The sequence below is a fragment of the Pan troglodytes genome, chromosome 10, assembly GCF_028858775.2.
Source record: "Pan troglodytes isolate AG18354 chromosome 10, NHGRI_mPanTro3-v2.0_pri, whole genome shotgun sequence".
Classification (NCBI taxonomy): domain Eukaryota; kingdom Metazoa; phylum Chordata; class Mammalia; order Primates; family Hominidae; genus Pan; species Pan troglodytes.
The window spans coordinates 95,343,052-95,363,098 of NC_072408.2; the positions used below are offsets into that span (position 1 = coordinate 95,343,052).

General features: G+C 34.7%; 1 protein-coding gene across 4 annotated transcripts in view; it reads right to left on the reverse strand.

Moving 5' to 3' along the window:
* The window catches only part of KITLG (KIT ligand), an 87,855-nt gene that overhangs the window by 16,868 nt on the left and 50,940 nt on the right, over positions 1-20,047 (reverse strand). For 2 of the 4 annotated variants that reach the window (XM_509255.9, XM_016923953.4), the window contains exons 4-6: positions 8,941-9,111; positions 6,582-6,738; positions 5,781-5,864 (exon numbers count right to left, since the gene is read on the reverse strand). In XM_509255.9, the coding sequence (XP_509255.2) occupies positions 5,781-5,864; positions 6,582-6,738; positions 8,941-9,111 (412 nt within the window). The remainder of the gene's footprint in view (positions 1-5,780; positions 5,865-6,581; positions 6,739-8,940; positions 9,112-20,047) is intronic. The other 2 variants (XM_003313839.7, XM_016923954.4) reach the window with 1 other exon arrangement.

Sequence of the window (20,047 nt, forward strand, 5' to 3'; positions counted from 1 at the left end):
TCCATCAGGGATACTACTGTCCCTCTTGCAGGCAGACAAAAAGAACTTTATCAGAAGAGATTTGCTTATACCTCCAGGGAATGACTTTCAATACTTTCCACTGCAGCTATCGAGTAGGAATCAATGAGATTTGAATTGCATGCCTCAAGGCCCAAATGAAGGGTATTTGGGGACAAAACTTAAGCTGACAACAAAGTTTTGATTTTATGCAAAGATAGCCTGCAGAGAATTTATGTGGAGAGGAAGCTCATCTGGGCCGGATTTGAGTAATCCCAAATTCCTGGGTTATTACCATATTAATTATATCTCCTTATTACCAAAACTATTCACTGTCCAGAAATCTTGGGAACTGACTTGTTTCATTTGACTAATAATAACCAACATCTGTAGAAATATAGAACACAAAGAATTGTGCTATAATTTTGCTGAACTTCTTTTTAGAGTGAGCATTTTTAGGAGCACCATGCCTGTGACATGGTTATCTTGGTGCTTATGAAACAAGCAAATGAGTATTCTTCCTTGATTCAGATCCAGAGCTCACTAAAGGTTCAACATAATTACTGATCCAAAGTCTTATTGCATCTCATTGTTCTAGTACTTAATGATGAACTCTTATAAGACATCAGTTATGTCTCCAAGCACATGTGTACTAACTCACTTAAAACTCACAGAAACTCTGTGAAGGAGGTATTATGATCTTCCATTTGACCGAAGAGTCAAAAGAGTTTAACTTGACTGGTATATGAGTCCAGGAAGGTTGGGTCAAGACTATTTCTAGAAAATGTATAAGATAATGTCAAAGTTAGGATTTCTTTCTCTATCATTTATGTACTGTCTGCAAGAATCTCAAACATAAAACATCTTTTAAACATTCTCTTTGCTTATCATAAAGGATATTACTGTTATGCAATAAACATAATTCCCTTTGGATAACTAATAGGTTTGTATGTTATTCCATTCTCCCATGACTTTTCCTTACACACTCACATCTCTGTAATAAGTTTTCATATGCCCTGGTACTCTGACATGGCCAGCTTTTGAGTTATCCCTGAAAACTAGCATGCTTTCTTCAAATTTCCCTAACCCTTCTCCCAAAAAAGTCTTACCCCCTTTGTGCTACACCTAAAAACATTTGCATAATTCTATTATGATACATATTGTATACTGTACTATGAGTATTTTATTTACGTCTGTTTCTCTCTGAATGTTAGCACCACAAAATCTTGTCTTGTGCAGAGGTATCTAAGTGGCATATTCATGAGTGACATCACCTAGCTAAAAGCTGCTGACAATGCAAGACTCAAAATTTTTTAAAAAGGAAGAAAAAAGAAACAGTGAACAAAAAAGAAGGCTGTCCATTCATCTTGCAATTTAAAAAGTAATCTCAGATTCAGAGGCACGGGATTGAATAGGTATTTTATATTTAGTTTGTCTTTTAAAATTAGTAGGAAAGACTTTTGTTTCCAAATACAATGGTAGCAGACTAGCCTTTCCGACCTAAGTAATTATAATTCTAGACAAATTATGAGGCAACTCTTTTCAGAAATTAGTGAACAGCAGTACAAATGTGTAATTCACGAGACAGGGAATCCACACTAAGTGAGGCTCATGTTTGCCCTGGCTTTCTGGCTTTCAGCTCTCCTGTCTGGGGTGCACTTTCAGATTGAGGTGTGGAAGACAGAGTTCAAACAAGGACCAATGGCCTCACTAAGCTAGGGAGTCAGAGATTGAAGTTCAGGGCTGCCGATGCAGCTGGAGTTTCTAGATCTAGGTTATTTGGAAGAAGGGAGCTGTGCAAAGAAGGAGCATCAGAAATCCCTAGATGAATCTCCTTAAGTTACTGGTCCAATAATAAGCTGTATATGCACCAGTAGAGAAGTCACAAAACCTGACCAAAAAATAAAATTATAATAAAAAAAATAACCAAACACCAAACTCATGGGAAGCTATAATCTTAGTAGAGGCCCTAGCAGTCACAGAACAATGGGGACAAAATTGTTAAGACAAGCAATATTGGAGAGATTTTCTGAGCACTTTACAGATATCTCAGATATTCCAGGCCTTAGGAATAAGGCTACTTTCCCTTGTACCTAAGAAAGTTTAAAAACAAGGCTGGGAGAAAAGATAAACCTCATCTGCTACTATTCGAACCTCCTACCAAAACACAATTCAATAGCCTCTAAAGAACCGCTATAGAATCTGAAAGATATTCAACAGCATAGAATTCATAATATCCAGCATATATTAAACAATCACTAACCATTTAAAAGGAAATGTGACCCCTAATCAGAGAGGAAGAAGTCAATAGACATCAACTCTGAGATGACCTATGTGTTGAAATTTGGAGACAAGAACTTTAGAGCAGCTATTATAATTATGTTTAAGTGACAAAAAAGAATTTTTTTTCATAATGAGTATGCAGATGGAAAATTCCAGCAGAGAAATATAAAATTCATTAAACAATTAACTGGACATTCTAGAACAGAAAATATAAATTCATAAATAGAATAATTCACCGGATGAAAAATTCAGCAGATCAGAGATGGCAGAACAAAAGGTCAATGAACTTGAAAGCAGACAAGTAGAAGTTACTCAGAAGAACACAGAGAAAAGAGGATAAATAAATGAACAAAACTTCTGCGACCTATGACACACTAGCAATCTGCTAACATATATGCAAGTAGTATCTCAGAATGAGAGGATAGATAAAATGGATTAAAAAATTTGAAAAATTTATGACTATTTTTTCCCCAAATTTGAGGGAAAACAAATATATAGATCCAAAAGCTTGACAAATCTCAAGAAAGATAAATACAAAGAAAACCACTCATAGGCATATTCTAGCTCAACTGTTAAAAAGGAGAACACTTTGAAAGAACGCAGAGGAAGAAATGACCCTGTACATACAGGGTAAAAATAAGACAAATGGTGGCTACCTTTTTTATTTTTTTCAGAAACAATAACTGCAGGAATACTATAGTGATATTTTTAAAAGACTAAAAGAAAAAAAATCCTGTTTACCCAGACTTCAGTATCTAGTAAAAAGTACCTGCTACATGGAAGACAAAACAAAGATATTTTCCAATTAAAAAGAAAAAAGAATTTGTTGCCAGCAGATCTGTATTATAAGAGATGCTATAGAATGTTTTTCAGCCTGAAGGAAATTAATACCAAATGGAAACCTGGACTGACAAGAGGGAATGAAGGGTACAGGAAATAATAAATATGCAGATTAATATAAAAGACAATATATTTATTCTTCTCTTACTTTAAAATACGTATGACAGTTCAAAGAAATAATTGAACTGCATTGTGTATTGTAGACTGTATTGTGAAATTTATAACTGATGTAGATATGTTAATATATGTCAATGATGACACAAAAGATGGGTATGGGTAAATAAAACTACCCTGTTTCAAGGTTCTTGCATTTTTTTCTCAAGTGCTACAATAGTAACTCTAAGTAGAATATTACAAGTTAAAGTGTATACTTTAATTTCCAAAATAACCACAAAATAATGCAAAAGGGTGCTGTTGAAAATCCAACACTAATTAAACACTAGAAAAAAAAATTAACCAAAAAAAAAAGGGCTAGAAATAAGGAACAGAAGGTCAATACACAAATGGGACAGATAAAAAACAAGTAAGGAAATGGTGGATTAAAATCCAACTATACCAATGATTTATTACATAGAAATGGATGAAGCACTCTAATTAACAATCAGAGATACACTAAATAAAATAGTGAAGCCCAAGTGTATGTTGTCTACCAGAGATGTACTTTAAAAATACAGACAATAGACTGAAAATAAAGGAAAGCCAAACATATACCATGAAAACAGTAAGCATAAGAAAGATTTGCTCTAATATCAGACAAAATAAACTTCAAGACAAAAAGCACTATCAGAGATAATGAGGGATATTTCAGTAAGATTAAAAGGTCAATTAAACAGGGAAGATCTAACAATAATCAATGTATAAGCCCATAATAATAAAGCTTTAAAATATATGAAGCAAAAAACCCAAAACCAAAAGGAAAATCAGACAAATCCACAATCAAAAGTTAATATTTTCAATTCCCTTTTCTCAATAATTAATAAAAATTAGACAAAAAGCTTAATAAGGAAGGGAAGATACAAACAACACTATCAACCATTTTGGCCAAATTTGAGTGCTGCATTCAACAGTTAAATAACATACATAAAATAGTTTCAGTACATTTCAAAAAAATTATAGAGTATGTTTTCTGACAACAAAATTCATAGACTAGTAACAATAAGATATATAGGAAAATCTCAAACTTTTTGACATCAAACAACGCACTTTTATATTATCCATGAATCAAAGAAGAAATCACAGTTAACAAATATTTAGAAAAATAACAAAATCACAACACAAAAATGTGTGAGGTGCAGCTAAAGCAGTGTATTTAAGAAAATTTATACCTTTAAGTGCTTGTAATTAGCAAAAAGTTTAAAATCAATGATCTGATTTTTCCACTTCGAAAAGCTAGAAAAAGCGGAGTAAATGAAACACAAAGCAAATGGAAGGAAATAATAAAGATTAGAAATCAATGAAATATAAGCAGAGAATTTAAGAAGACAAAAGTTGCTCCTTTGAAAATGTTAATAAAATCCATAGTTGGTAAGAAAACCCTTAATTGACTAACACACAAACAGGGCTCTAGTCCCTTTTTGACACATTTTAGAACTGATATGCTACGTAATTTAGAATTTTAGGTTTTAGAAGATTCTGTCCTGCACATAATGTATAACATATACTATCCCCAGTGAATCCTGGGTAGCATTCTGTAATCAAATACATTAATATTTCATTAGTAAAATATATATTCACTTTTAGAAAGATAAATAAAGACTATAAATAGCCTCAAATCACTTCAGGTCAGGTTTTGGTGGCAAAAAATTCCAAAATAAGTAAATTGTATTTTAGAGTTTTTTTTAAATGTTCTGCATTGTAACAAGCTATTATGAATTAGTAATAAATTGATTACTTCTTTTCACAGATAGGTCTTCTAAGTCCCTGAACAAATGACAGTGCCCCATTTATAAATCCTAAGGGATGACTTTTTTAGCCTAGATCACAAGATGGTTTTTTTTCTTCCTGCACCTTCCATGAGGCTAGAGAGTATTTAGTAAATACAATAAACTTTATAATGACCTTTGCCTGGATTTTCAAAGAAAATTGGGTTCTTGGCAAAAGAGGGCAGAAATTTCAGAAAAATAAGCCTATTCTCACCAAGCATATAATTCTGTGGTAAAATAACAAAATCATCAAATTTCCAAATGCGCAATAGTAAATACTGATATACACAAATCTGAAAATATCTTTGGAATTCTATACAACCAGCATTTATAGACTTAAACTTCCGTTTTTGTCAGACACATTCCACACAGAATATATGTTAACAACCAGCATTTATACACTTAATTTTAAACTTCCGTTTTTGTCAGACACATTCCACACAGAATATATGTTAATGATTCAACAAAAGGCATAAATCATATTTCTAAAATTAATTTTATGTCTTATTTAAAATAACCTCAGCAGAAAATTTATTGGCCTAATTCTCTAAACATTATCTCCAGCTCTAGGGAAATTTAATTCTACAAACTTAAGTCTCAGGAAGACCATAAAAGGAATAACAGTAACAGAACAGTATCAATAATAATAAATGTAGAAGTTTCCTTGAAAGCCCATGCAATACTCCTATAGGTGCTAATTGGAGCCATGCATGCATTAAATCAGATATATGTACTTACTATTACTGCTACTGCTGTCATTCCTAAGGGAGCTGGCTGCAACAGGGGGTAACATAAATGGTTTTGTGACACTGACTCTGGAATCTAAATAGAAAGCAATAATGTGTCAGTGTTATATGGTGATTTGTATGAGTTATAGAGTCCCTGAAAGGTGAAGTGCAATACCAGATTACTTGCCAGGTCTGCTTCCCAAATCTAGAGTATTCAGATCCTATTTATTTCATACTGGGTCCTGCTATTCTATTTTACTAAGAAATCCACCATTATCACCTTGTAGAACAAATACTTATTGAATAAATATGTTAATAAATACAAATAATGACACATTGATGGTAATTTCTCATTAAAAAAAGAAAGCAATGAATCCAGGTTTGTATTATAGGGACCCAGTGAAGGGAAAAAAGAGTCTTAATACAGAGTAACTGGGGAGGATCAGAATTTGTGACTTAGAGTTAGATCCTTAAGAAAAAAATTTGAGAAGGAACATTAAGTAGACTGGAGGTACAGAATAATATAATTGTAATTACTGGCAAATATTAGATGAGAAAAGGTATGAGTGGCCATCTCATATATTGTTTACTCACAAACAGCTCACTAATTTGAAACTGATGAATATTGCTTTGGGTTAGAAACCCACAAATCTACAATCATTAGTTTCTTCTGTGCTATTGATATCTGCTTTTTTATTAGACGTACATGCATGTATCTTGCTACAGCTAAACACAGAGGTAGATTCTTACTACATAGGGAAGATTTAAGTTTGTTGTTTACATTTGAACTGGAAATGCTTACATGTCTTACCTTTCTCAGGACTTAATGTTGAAGAAACCACACAATCACTAGTTTCAGATGCCACTACAAAGTCCTTGAAGGCATCAATGGATCTATTAAAAATTCTAAAGAATTCTTCAGGAGTAAAGAGCCTGGGTTCTGGGCTCTTGAATGATTTTTTTAGATCCTAGAAGAAAAAATAGGATTACATTTTTCAAATAGTCTTTAGACTTAACTGAGGTGAAGATAATGGACTATAAATATGTCTCTCAAAGATTCAAGTATTTAGACTCTTACAACTAGCACTTTTAGATGGCTGTTTTAACGTATGTAATTCAGATTGGTAATGCAGGGTAGTGATCCCAGTGGGATCACAAGTTGAATCTGGGGCAGTGAACACAATGTCATGGCAAAAAATAAAATAAAATAAATAACCTTAAAAACAAGCTGGGGATATTTTTCTTTAGAGACGCTCATTAAAAACATGAGGGTTTATTTTAAAAAGACCCCTCCATTACAAGAACTTCCAGTCTTTAGAAAAAAAAAAAACCTCACCATAATGCATGCTCTAATATCCAAAAATTAGAAAGACAGATGATACTAAATATTGGCAAGGGAACTCTTACATACTGCTGAGATAATGTAAGTTGGTACATTTGATATTATCCAGTAAAGTTAGACATGTGACCATCCTGTGACTCAGAAATTCCATTCTCAGGTAAATAACCTACTGAAACTATTGCACATATATACCATCAGACATATAAAAAAGTTTTTTTGCAGCAATATCTGTATCACTTATGTCAATCCAGACAGAGTGGCTTAATAACTAGTGATACATTGAATTAGTGGAGTTCAATTCAAGAGAAGGTTAACTACAGCTATATGCTTTAAAGTGGATACATCTTCTAAACCTAAAGCTGAGTGAAAGAGGCAAGTCCCAAAATAATAAAAATGGTATGATTAATTGATATAAAATTAATATAAAATTCCCCAAAGCAAATCAAAGCTATGTTGTAGGGATACATAATGGATTATAAAGAAAAGTAGGTAACCAAAATAAACAACTATCTGTTACTTACTATGGACTATTCTAAGTGCTTTATATACATTAACTCAATCTCCAAAACAACTGAGAAATATAATTGGTAATCTCCTGGGTTCCCACCAAAGTGCCATGATTAGTAAATGCACATTCTTTGTTGTTTGCAGTGTTCTTCCCAACATCACCATTGACCTAACTCATTTACCTAACTCATCTTTAAGGCTCTAATGCACATGTTATTTCCTTTGTGACACCTTGTGTGATGCACTCTACTTTTTGTGATCTCTACTTCTTTTGAATGCCATTGGCACACTATATGCAGTAGTAATATGAAAGAGTGGTTAACACCACATTCTGACTTTGGAAATTAGAAAATAATACAAAGATTAAAGGTAGTGATTGGATTATTAGTATGGTAAGAATTATAAGATAGGATAGCACAAATGGGATTGAAGTTGGGTCTTACAGAATAGCTGGAATTTAGATGGGACACAGGAAAAAGCATTTAGGTATTAAGGTACAGAATCCTGCTTAAAACTTTGAATTTAAACTTACATAAGTCTCCTAAGCTAATCTTTGGCCATTTGAACTGTATACCAAATCAGGTGTCCTAAGCATGATTTTGCTATAGACACAGTGTGATGAAAAAACATCAAATTTTATTAATATTTATTTTGCTAGGTAGGGTGTTAAAGTACTCATGGCAAATAACCTAACGTCGACCCTGTTAGATGAATTCTGGCATTGCCCCCATTTTAAAGATAAAGAAAGTGAGGTACAAAGAAGTTACGCTCACAGAACTCATTAGCGACAGAGCCAGAATTTAAACTCCAATATCTCACTCTTATTTTCTGGAGTACATTGCCTATTCCATATGTCATGCCCATATCCTGAAGTTGGTGATGATCAGTTATCCAATGACTTTGAGGAGCCAAAATGTATTCCTTTGCTGTGACCTATGGGGTGATTACATTATGGATAAAAGGATATGTGTTTATTACAGACAATTTTCCATTTAAATGAACACTTGTAACTTAATAGAAAGGTTTCAAGGACTTCACTTATGAAAAATAAAGATAAAGGCAGGACTGATTTTGCATTGTAATGTAAATAAGTTTTATTTTTGTATTAGATGACAACATTTAAGTTTGAATGTGCACTTCAGTATTGCAGTATAACTGCAAATACTTGTTTTCTTTGCTCATCTGAACAAGATTTTTAAATTTGAAGTTTATACAATCAAAATATCATAAATAAAGGTGCCTCATTTTCCCCAACAGCACCAAGAAGCATGGGTTTTTAGAGAAGCGTAATGAAAAATAATCCCAATGAACACAAAGTTACCTTAGATGAGTTTTCTTTCACGCACTCCACAAGGTCATCCACTATATTCACAAGTTTGTCTATGATGGAATAATTACTCAAGCCTTCAGAAATATTTGAAAACTTGTCCAGAAGATCAGTCAAGCTGTCTGACAATTGTACTACCATCTCGCTTATCCAACAATGACTTGGCTGCAAGATATGAAAAAAGAGACAAAACAGCTATTTTAATAAGTGCCATAAAACTCGGAGTACTCTTCAAAGCTATCGTTTTAGTTACTCAAGTGATTCTCCTGCCTCAGCCTCTCGAGTAGCTCAGATTACAAGTGCCTGCCACCACGCCTGGCTACTTTTTTATTTTTAGTAGAGAGGAAGTTTCACCATGTTGGCCAGGCTGTCTCAAACTTCCTGACCTCAAATGATCCACCCGTCTCAGCTTCCCAATGTGCTGGGATTACAAGCATGAACCACCGTGCCTGGCCAGATTTTTAAAATTAATATTACATTACTTAAAATGTTGTAATAGGAGGACAGGGGTTATTGTAACAGGAAGAGAAGGGACTAGTGTGACAGGAGGAGGAGGGACTATTGTAATAGGAGGAGGGACTCGTAACAGGAGGAGGAGGTTGTAAGTTTGCAGGCTTTATATGATTTTAACGTGTTATCTTTTCTCTTATAAAGATCTTTTAAGTGGAAACTCTCATGTATTTTGAACTCTGCTGAAATGCTGCAGTGACAAAAATAACATTGTTTTTAAGAATAACATTGAATTGGCTCATTAAAAGCACAAATAATTTAATAAAACTTGTAACAAAAATATTGTACTCAGAGTAACTGATGTCATGGAAAATAAATCAAACTACTAAGCTTTATTTCTCTATTTACCAGCAGAATATCTCTGTGGGAAAAGTCAAGCCTTTTATTTGTTTATTTATGCTTTAATTTTTTACAGAGACAGGCTCTCTCTCTGAGTCCTGGGCTGTAGTACAGGCGTGCAATCATGGTTCACTGCAATGTTGAATTCCTGGGCCCAAGTGATCTTCCCACTTCAGCCTCCCAAGTAGCTGGCACTACAAGTCGCATGCTACCAAGTGTGGCTAATTTTTAATTTTTTTATATAAATAGGGTCTTGCTTTGTTGCTCAGGCTGCTCTTGAACTCCTGGCCTCAAGCAATCCTCCCTCCTCAGCATTCTAAAGTGCTGGGATTAGAGGCGTGAGTCACTGCATCTGGCTCAAGTCATTTATTTATTCTAAAGTATAGAAGGGACCACTTTATATTCATTTAACAGAACTGTTTTACTTAATATAATACAGCCAAAAAGGAAACAGGTTTATCTGCAGATAGGTAAGCCCCAATTCCTGGAACCATTAAATGTCACTCAAAACTTTTAGGATTGTTGGCTCTGGCTTCAGATAAGAAGGATAAACAAATCTCAACATGGGAATTTAGTTCAAGTGGCCATTTCAACTCGTCATAACCAAGTTCTCAAAGAATATGTGTTTCCAAAGTATGTGCAGAACAGAGTCCTTGTTTTGTTAAATCAGTGCTTACTTCAAGCACATGCAAGTTCCTACTTGCATCATTATCAGGTCTCTTTCAAAGCTGTCAGTCTTTCCTTGGATGCTGAATTGCTCTGCAAGTTTCTTTCCTTTTAGGGAGTGATAATTCCTTATAGACCGTCAGCCCTATCAACAATGAACAGATTTCCTAGGATATGGAACACAGCATACACTGTAAATTGCTATTTGAATAGTATTTATGTGATAGAGTAGCTTTCACCAATTCATTCCGTTGAAATTGTGCAAATTTTTCTAACAATGAAATTCCAGGTATTAATCTCTTAGGACTCTATTTCCTCACTTTATGAATATGCTTGCCTAGGATCTCTGGCAAGTAAGAACCAAAATCAAATTCCTTGTTTTGAATTAAGACATTCCTTTAGTTTCTGTGGTAGTTGTCTTATATGAATGGGTACTTTGTTCATTTTGCTTTTTTTTTTTGTGGTTAAAGTAGAAAATGTTTTGTTGATTTGTTTCTTACTTTTAAGCTGGGGAATTCTGGGGTACTTACTGCCACTTCTGTTGATCACTATTTTCAACTGAACTCTATATTTACATTTTATATTCTAGTTCCTATTTAGCTATTACCCTACCTCCTCCCATTTTCACATACCTAAATCAACAGTCTAAACAATCAACTCTTTCCAGTAAAATTTCCAACCCCAATCCTGTGTTTTCTTAGAGTTAAACCATGGAAATTCCACAATCTAATCCTACTCTAATGTTTGCCCTTCTAAAGTCATGAACAATTTGTTGATAGTTGATATAAACTACGTGCCTACACAGCTGAAAAATCGTGATTTCTAAAACCCTTGTAATCATGTTTCACTCATTTTTTATTTTTGCTTGTGCTATTGTTTCTTTGGAAAAGGCTGAATCATAAATTCAAAGTTCTATTTTTCAGTAATTTGTTTAACCATGTATATATTGGCTTTTTAAGATTCTTGAGTTTATTAAAGATAAAATGAAGGTAAACAAATAATATTAAGCAGTCAGTTTTGATCTGCCTGCTTGTAAGAGAGGAAACTAGTTTTGACTGGAATGTCTAGCAGTTTTGTAATTTTTAATTAAATATCGTCAATGATTTGCAAGGAGAATAAAACACAATGAACTAAGTATTTCATTTGTGAGGTGATAGCAGGTCTTTCTGTTTTTCAATTCCTCCACGATTATGATTATGAAATAAATGATTAAAGATTGTCAAATTTACAAACGTACTTTTTGTTTGCCTTAATAAATGATATTATCACTGTTTCTTATTTTTCAGAGATATTTTAAACTTAAATAGTTTTATATAAATATTTACTCAATGATATTCATTAGAAGAAAGTAAGATATAATGTTCTCTCTTTCACTAGAAAATATAAAGGATTAAGAAAATTGACAGTCATACAGGATGTCAAAGGTGACACAAATGATTGCTTTTAAATTCCTGATGTGCGTGGAATTTGATGCTTTATTCGCCTGTATGTATAGTTTCCAAAAGAAGAAACATATAGATTCTGCTTTGAGTGTAAAAACTTTTTTTTGACTCCATGCTCTCAATTTCTTACCTTCTTTCTTGATAGCTTCTGTCTTATGTTTTCTTGGTTAATTATAGCAGCTCTAGCTAGGAATACTAAAAACATGTGCTTTCTATCCCTATGTACTTATAACATGTATTATTCTAGAATCCAAACTGACTCAATGATATCGAATCAATATCCTTGGACTGCTAGCATCTCACTACCACTGACAATTCAGTTAAAAACTGTGAACTTCCTTAGGAATTTTAAAGTACCATGAACACCAGATCATGATCTCACTAAATGATTAAATGAAATATATAATTTAAAATGAATAAAATTAAAAGTATTCTAAACATAACTAGGAATATGACTGTTTCCAAAGACCAACAACAGAAATATATGCACATTCTAAGACTAAGCATAAATTTTTAAAAGGTAATATATTAATTCCACAGAATATGTGACACAGAATCTCTGTAGTTCCAGAGCCAGTAAATTTGAGAAACTGGCTGAAATAAACCATGTGTTTTAAAATCATCCTGAGGACTTGCTAATTCTGGCATGCTTTCTCCTCTCCATCTCCTGCCTCATTCAAGAAACTGTGGGGGTTTATTAGGTGAAGTAATTTGACACATTATTCCACATTGGTATTAGATGCACAGTCTTTTTTTTTTTTTTTTTTTTTTTTTTGAGACAGTCTTGCTCTTCTCGCCCATGCTGGAGTGCAATGGCGTGGTCTCAGCTCACTGCAACCTCTGCCTCCTGGGTTCAAGCGATTCTCCTGCTTCAGCCTCCCGAGTAGTTGGGATTACGGGCATCTGCCACCACGCCCAGCTAACTTTTGTTTTTTTAGTAGAGATGGGATTTCACCATGTTGGCTAGGCTAATCTTGAAGTCCTGACCCCAGGTGATCCACCCATCTCGGTCTCCCAAAGTGCTGGGATTACAGGAGTGAGCCACCGCGCCCACCCCACAGACAGTCTTTAAGAGCAGTCACGGTAAGATTTACGGATTAAGAAGCTGAAAGTAGACAAAATAATACTGTAACACTTCTTCACTGAGGCACTTTACTTTCCATTTGGTAGCTATTCACAGAGAGATATCTATGTTCTTTCTTACAGGGCCTAAAGCTAGTATCTACCCAGTGAGAATGTTCTTTTCACAGGAGTTGGTGAAATACCAATTAGAGATTCTCAGAGAGAAAAGCCTGGCTCATGAACTATGAGGTTTCTAAGAATATTCATAAGGAGTATTCACCCAGCCTTCTAATCTGATTAATCTAAATACCAGCATTACCACCCAGTTTGTTTTTGTTTTACTTTCTTTAATTCGTGTCAAACTTCAGTCTTGCTGGAATTAGACGTATGCAAGCCTAGGGCACCTTTCTGTTTGTGCTTTCAGCATCTACCTCTGGGATGTGCAATCAAAATCTAGAGCCATGTCATCAGAATCACCAGAATTCCAGACCTAGAAGGAATACTGAGGACCAGTCTCACCAATTGCATAAGCGGGAAAATCAAGGCTTAGAGTAGTGAAGTGTCTCGTTCCAGGTTACATAACAAATTTACACAGAAACGCGAGAAACCAGGACTCTCGATCACTCATTTTGTTCTAGTAGCCATGAGAATAGTGAAAGCACATAAAACTGAAGTGTTTTTTTCTGCTGAATTCACTATGACCCATGTGGTCTCACGTCTGGACCAGACACGATTCTTAGGCTCAATTAAGAAATCTCTTTGGAATAGAAATGGTTCTTTCTGTTTCATTTCAATTAATCCAGAGTCATACCAATGAAGGTAAATTTCTCCGAGGAATTGTGACAATTGCCATTTGTGGACTTTATTTACTGTTCTTTTGGTTTTTTTCGTTGTGGCTAGAAAGCTGACATTCTACTCTCAAACATTCCATGGGCAGGCAAATTTAAATGTTTCCTATAAAAGCACTTTGCAAAATATTGCATGTTCATGTTGCCAGTGTAGTCTCCGAAATCTTAACTTCTCTTCGGATTAGCTGGGTTTTGTAATGATTTATTTTAGTCCTCTCCCTAAACAATTAATTTGGGTCTTCAGTGTTCACTTTAGGCATCTAACTTTACATTTCTTGTTTGAATTAAAGTGCCGTACAAATCTCAATCTGATTAAGATGGTAATCAACCAAAGCACTCTAAATATGTGTTATTTCCCAGGGCAGACCTATAAATGGCCCCTAGGCCAGCCCTAAAATAGAACAGTGAAGGAACAGCACAGGGGTTTGGGGAGTGAGGGCAGCAACGATGAAGTAGAGGCCTAGTTTTTAGTCCCAACTCTGTCAATTCACTTTGTGATTTCAGGCAAGTCATTTAATCTATTCAGGGCTTCAGTTTCTCCATCTATAAAATAAATTCTAATCGATGCTGGCCAATATGGGAATCCCACTATCCATCTGCAGCTCCTCTCACTCAAAATGCATTGAATGTGACTACAGAGCTAAAATTTTCATTTTACTTAATTATAATTTCTTTAAATTGAAAAGTCAATAATATCACCCTATTTAGAGGCTGAAACTTTTAAGTATGTTTGGAAAACACAGAAATGTGACTATCTTCTCAATGGTAAATTTTATTAAAAAATCTAAATATGGAATAACTATTTCTAATGAAAATTTAGTGTATGAACTGTAATATGTTGCAGATGTAAAACACACTGTGGATTTTGAATAATATGAAACATATAAAACATTTCATTAATAATTTTTATATTGATTTTAAGGTGGAATGACAATATTTTGGATACATGGGGCTAAATAAATTTCATTATACTTAATTTCAGCTGCTCGTTTTTATTTATTTATTTTTTTAGTGTTGCTACCAGACAATTAAGATTATGAACGTGGCTTCCATTGTATTTCTATCAGACAATAATGGCCTAGATAATCTGAAAAGCATCTTAATATAATCACTTATTAGGAAGACGGGCCCCTGTGCTGTAGTACAGTATACAAAAGAACTACTTAAAATAGCATTTAATGTCATATTTTATTCATTCAACTAACATTTTACACTTATTCCTTTTAAATAAATACTTTCTTATTACATGGGAGATCGAGGCAGATAAATAGTTGACTACAAGTGTCTATTTGGCTGACGTCTATTTTTATAGAGAGAATGCCGCATCATAGGAGTGGAGCCTCAGAATCCATGCTTACAAACAGTGAACTTTCCCTGTAGCCACAGTTGGTTGGATGATGGTAGACACCTGACTTGGATAGGCCAACCAGAACGTTCCTCCCCAAAATTGGTATTGATCATTAGAAACTGATAATTAGTCTCTGAATAGGGCTGAAATTGAAATATGGAAACCTGGCAGCTCTTGGGCAGTTACATTCTACCAAGTGACTGGAACAAAGGAGAAAATATCTGCACAAATAGAATGAGGCGGAGAAACAGAGATTCAGAGATGGAGAAGGAAAAACTGATAGTTTCCAATCCTGGTTCCAGTCTTTTCATGAGGCCTGTTGCACCCATGCCCTTAGGTGACATGCTATTCTCTAGTGTCCTTATAATAATGGGACTTTTACTATTAGTGAAAACCACAGGAATCTAAACTAATAAGATGGGCTCCTTCAAGATTTGGAAATCTAGCATTTTTGCCAAGAGTTAAATGTTTATTCATAACTATTTTTTGAGGAGCGACTATATGCATTGGATTGTCTAAAGAATGGTGAGGAGATACACAGGAGTAAAAGATTTCAACCTTGCTCTGTAGATAGTCAAAATATAGTAAAAAGAGAACACAACAACAAAATAATAATGATGGTATCTGATGTTATTATATGCACACCACCACAACTCATATTTTTTGTATTTTAATTATTTCTCACAATAATACTTTGAGACAAATATATAACACTTAAAATATTAAGCTCTATGTAAGCAATATATGATCATGTACCCAAGATGAATAGCTTCTGGACAAATTCCATAGAAATCACAAGATAATAAACTAAAAGATAGGTTCCACATAGCAGGTGCAATGTTAGTATTGCTGACCACCAAGCCCCAGCATCAAGCAAAACACTCAGCACAGAGTAGATGTGATGCCAATTTCACCTGATCAAATGATACAAGGGAGAGAAAATGTGGGCTGAAAGAGCAGAAAATGTCCTTGTGTGAAAGAGAAATCTTAAACTGACCTTGGAGGAGATGACCACTAAGATGGGTTAAGCCCCAAGATATTGCATGATTCTGTGGGTAGAATTTGGATAAGTGGATGGGAGAAGAAAGGGCATCCTTTGAGAACAGGAGCATTATTTTAGGAGGCAGTGATGCATGTGGCTGAGGTGGCAAGTTTGTGTTGGGGAATAATGGGTATTCAGATGAGTTGGTTAGGGCAGGGAAGGATTACAGAGAGTCATGAACATTAGGTTCAGGAATTTGGCTCTCAGCCTTTAGTAAATGGGAACAATAAGCAGGTTCTTGAATGCAAAAATAACTCAATTAAAGCAGTAGAACAGAAGGCTTAAAGAAGCTGTGATTCCCCAAAATTGCATAATACAATTCTTACACCTAAAATATTTCAAAAAATTCACACGTATCTAAAAGAAGATAATAACGTTGCAGTGCAGATACTGTGTGATGAGTTATAGGCACTCACCTCATCATTATAACCTTGTGAACTAAGTTCAAATCTGTGCCTCAAGGAAATTACAAATGATTATATGGTAGGGAACTTTTCTTCTTCCTTCCTTTCTTCACTTTCTTTCAGCAAATATTCATTAAATGCATATGAGCATCCATGAGGCACTGAGAATCTAATGCAGAGCAAAAATAATATAGTTCCTACCTTCGTGAAGTTTACATGTTGGTGGAAGATTATCTATTAAATCATCCCACAAATACATCCAAAACTGCTACTCTGAGGAGTGCGATGAGAAGAGTTTCCAGTAGAACAATTTGGTTTCATCAAAAATCGAAACCGAAATCTAAAAGAATCAGGTGTTAGCTAGACAAAAGAACCAATCAGGATTCCAGGAATAGAGAAAGCCAGGTAAGAAGCTATGTGGCAGCAAGGAACTGGTAACGATAAAGGACTGAAAAAGGATGTGGAAAGGTGCCAGATCAGTATAGTCTTTTTTTTTTTTTTTTGAGACGGAGTCTCGCTCTGTCGCCCAGGCTGGAGTGCAGTGGAGTGATCTTGGCTCACTGCAAACTCCACCTCCCAGGTTCACGCCATTCTCCTGCCTCAGCCTCCTGAGTAGCTAGGACTACAGGCGCCCGCCACCACGCCCAGCTAATTTTCTGTATTTTTAGTATAGACGGGGTTTCACAGTGTTAACCAGGATGGTCTCGATCTCCTGACCTCATGATCCACCTGTCTCAGCCTCCCAAAATGCTGAGATTACAGGCGTGAGCCACTGTGCCCAGCTAGATCACTATAGTCTTGGAGGCCTTGTTGAAGCAGCTCCTTTTCCTGTTTCCTAAGAGCAACAAAAAGCCATTCAATGAATATAAAGAAACAGGAATGAAATGATTGGATGTATTTCTTTTTAAATCACTCTGTCTATTCAGGAAGAATCAAAACATCAAATAATAAATCCTGAGGTATCAAAGAAAATGGAAAGAGCCCAGAGGTAAGTAACAGGGCCAGGCAAAAAAAGATGAGAATAGCCAAGAAGTGAAATTATGCATACCTGAGGAAGGGTACTGAAGAGGGAAGAAGGTTGGAAGGCTTATTGTTAGAGTGGCATCACATGCTGCCAATCACTTCCATATTTAGCTGTGCCTTTAAAAAGTCTGAATGAAAAACTGACAATGATAGCAAAGATTGGTTCAGGCAAGTATCATCAATAGATGCTAAATCTGTGGGAGAAACTTTGATAAGGAGAAGGATTGCTTATATGGCCTTAAAGTGTCTCTCCCCAAATTGTGAATGAGTAAATATACATAAATAGTTGAACATCTTAACCAGATGATCAAAACAAACAGCACCATGAGGAGAGGATGGACTCTGTGTGCCTCTGGATGTGGTTACCTGAGCACAAATCATCACTTACGTAGCATTGTCACTTGAATTGCATAAGCTCCACAGAAGCATTAAGAAACATCAATCAAATGTTGCAAAGAGAAACACTTTTCTTAAAGGGGAGGACTGTCTCATTCAAAAATATCAGTGCCATAAAGACAAAGAAAGCCTGAGGAAATCTTAAAGGAGACTAGAGAGACAGGATGTAGTAGCTTATTATTGCTGCTATAACAAAGTACTACAAACTTGGTGGCTTAAAGCAGCACAAATTTGTTATTTTACAGTTCTGGAGGTCAGAAGTTTAAAATAGGTCTGAATAGGCTAATACCAAGGTATTCATTAGGGCTGTGTTTCTTTTGGATGCTCTAAAGGAAAAATCATTTTCTTTGCCTTTTCCAGCTTTCAGAGGCCATGTGCGTTCCTTGGCTTGTGAATCCCTCTTCCATCTTTGAAGCCAGCAGTGTAATATTTTCAAATCTCCCTCTCTGGCTCTGACACTCCTGCCTCCCTTTTATAAGAACTCATGTAAATCAGAGTGGGACCACCTGGATAATCCAAAATAACTTTTCCATCTATAAATCCTCAATTTAATTACATCTGCAAAGTCCTTTTTGCCATGTCAGGTAATATATTCCCCAAAACAAGGTATTTTTGGGAGTCATTATTTACATGGTATCAAAATGAAAATTCCAATCCTAGATAGGATCTTATACTGAAGGAAAAGAAATGCAAAAAAAAAAAAAAAAAAAAAAAAAAAAAAAAAAGCTAAATTGAAATGCAGACCTAGATTAAAGTACTATAATTATTGTAAAATTTGTTGAAGTTGCAAATGTACTGTGTTTAGGTAAGAAAATATCCTTCACATAGGAAATACACACTGAAGTATTTAAGAGTAAATGGACATGTATGCATCAGTATACAACTTATTCAAGAAGTTCAGAAACATAATAAAACACACATGCATACATAGAAAGAAAGCAACTGATAAGGCAAATGAGGCAGAATGTTAAAAATACTTGAAATAGCTGAATCTGGATTAAACGGCACATGGGTGTTCTTTAAATATTCTTGCAACTTTTTTGTAAATTTAAAATTATTTGCAAATAAAAAACTAAAAGAAAACTGATGAATATATACTTTAAGTAAAAATTGAAAAACGAATAAGATCCAGTGTTCAGTAGCAAAATAGGTGGCACAGTTAATAAAAATGTCTGTTTCAAAATAACTAAAAGTGGAATTGGAATGTTCCTAACACAAAGAAATTGTGAAGTTGAGCTGATGAATATTCCAGTTACTCTGATTTGATCATTACACACTGTATGCTTGTATCAAAATATCACGTGTACCCCATAAATATACACAACTCTTATGTATCCATAATAGCTAAAAATAAAAAAAATTTTTTTTAAATGAAGATTTTTAAACTCAAATTTTACAAGCAACCCACAGTTTATGTAATGCTATGGAAGTTCAAGTGAATGAAGGTGTGTGGCAACAATTCAGCAATGCCATTTTTATTCTTTCTACAATAACATTACCAGTAAATGTAAAAGACCAGAAATATCCAGGTATTCTTTAAGGTTAGGAAGTTAAAGGAAATTTTAACAGTCCGGCAATATAATAGTTTCAAGGAGTTTAAAATAGCATTGGTGATTATCGTTAGATTTAAATACTAAGTGGTTGATCACACCCTGCTATTTGTGAGACAGAATCTGCTAGGTAATTTTCTAAGAAGGACCTTGGAAAAGTGAACTCCCTTTTCTAGGAGAATTTAGCTGTTTTTTAAAATGAAGGCAAAATAAAAATAAAAATAAAAGTGTATTCTATTCTAGAGCTTTCTTCTGCCCAGTGCCCATGGGCAGAATTTTATTGCTTTGGCACCAGAGAATCTTTTTGGCACCCATTCCCACTCCACCCTCTATTGTTTAAAGACAAAAGATAAGGCAGCTGGGACTCTGACCACTCGCAAATAATCAGAGGCCTCCCCACTGGGAAACTCCTCTGGTCTTCGCAGAAACGAACATGTCAAAATGAAGGTAAAACAAAGGGTGAGACCCCTG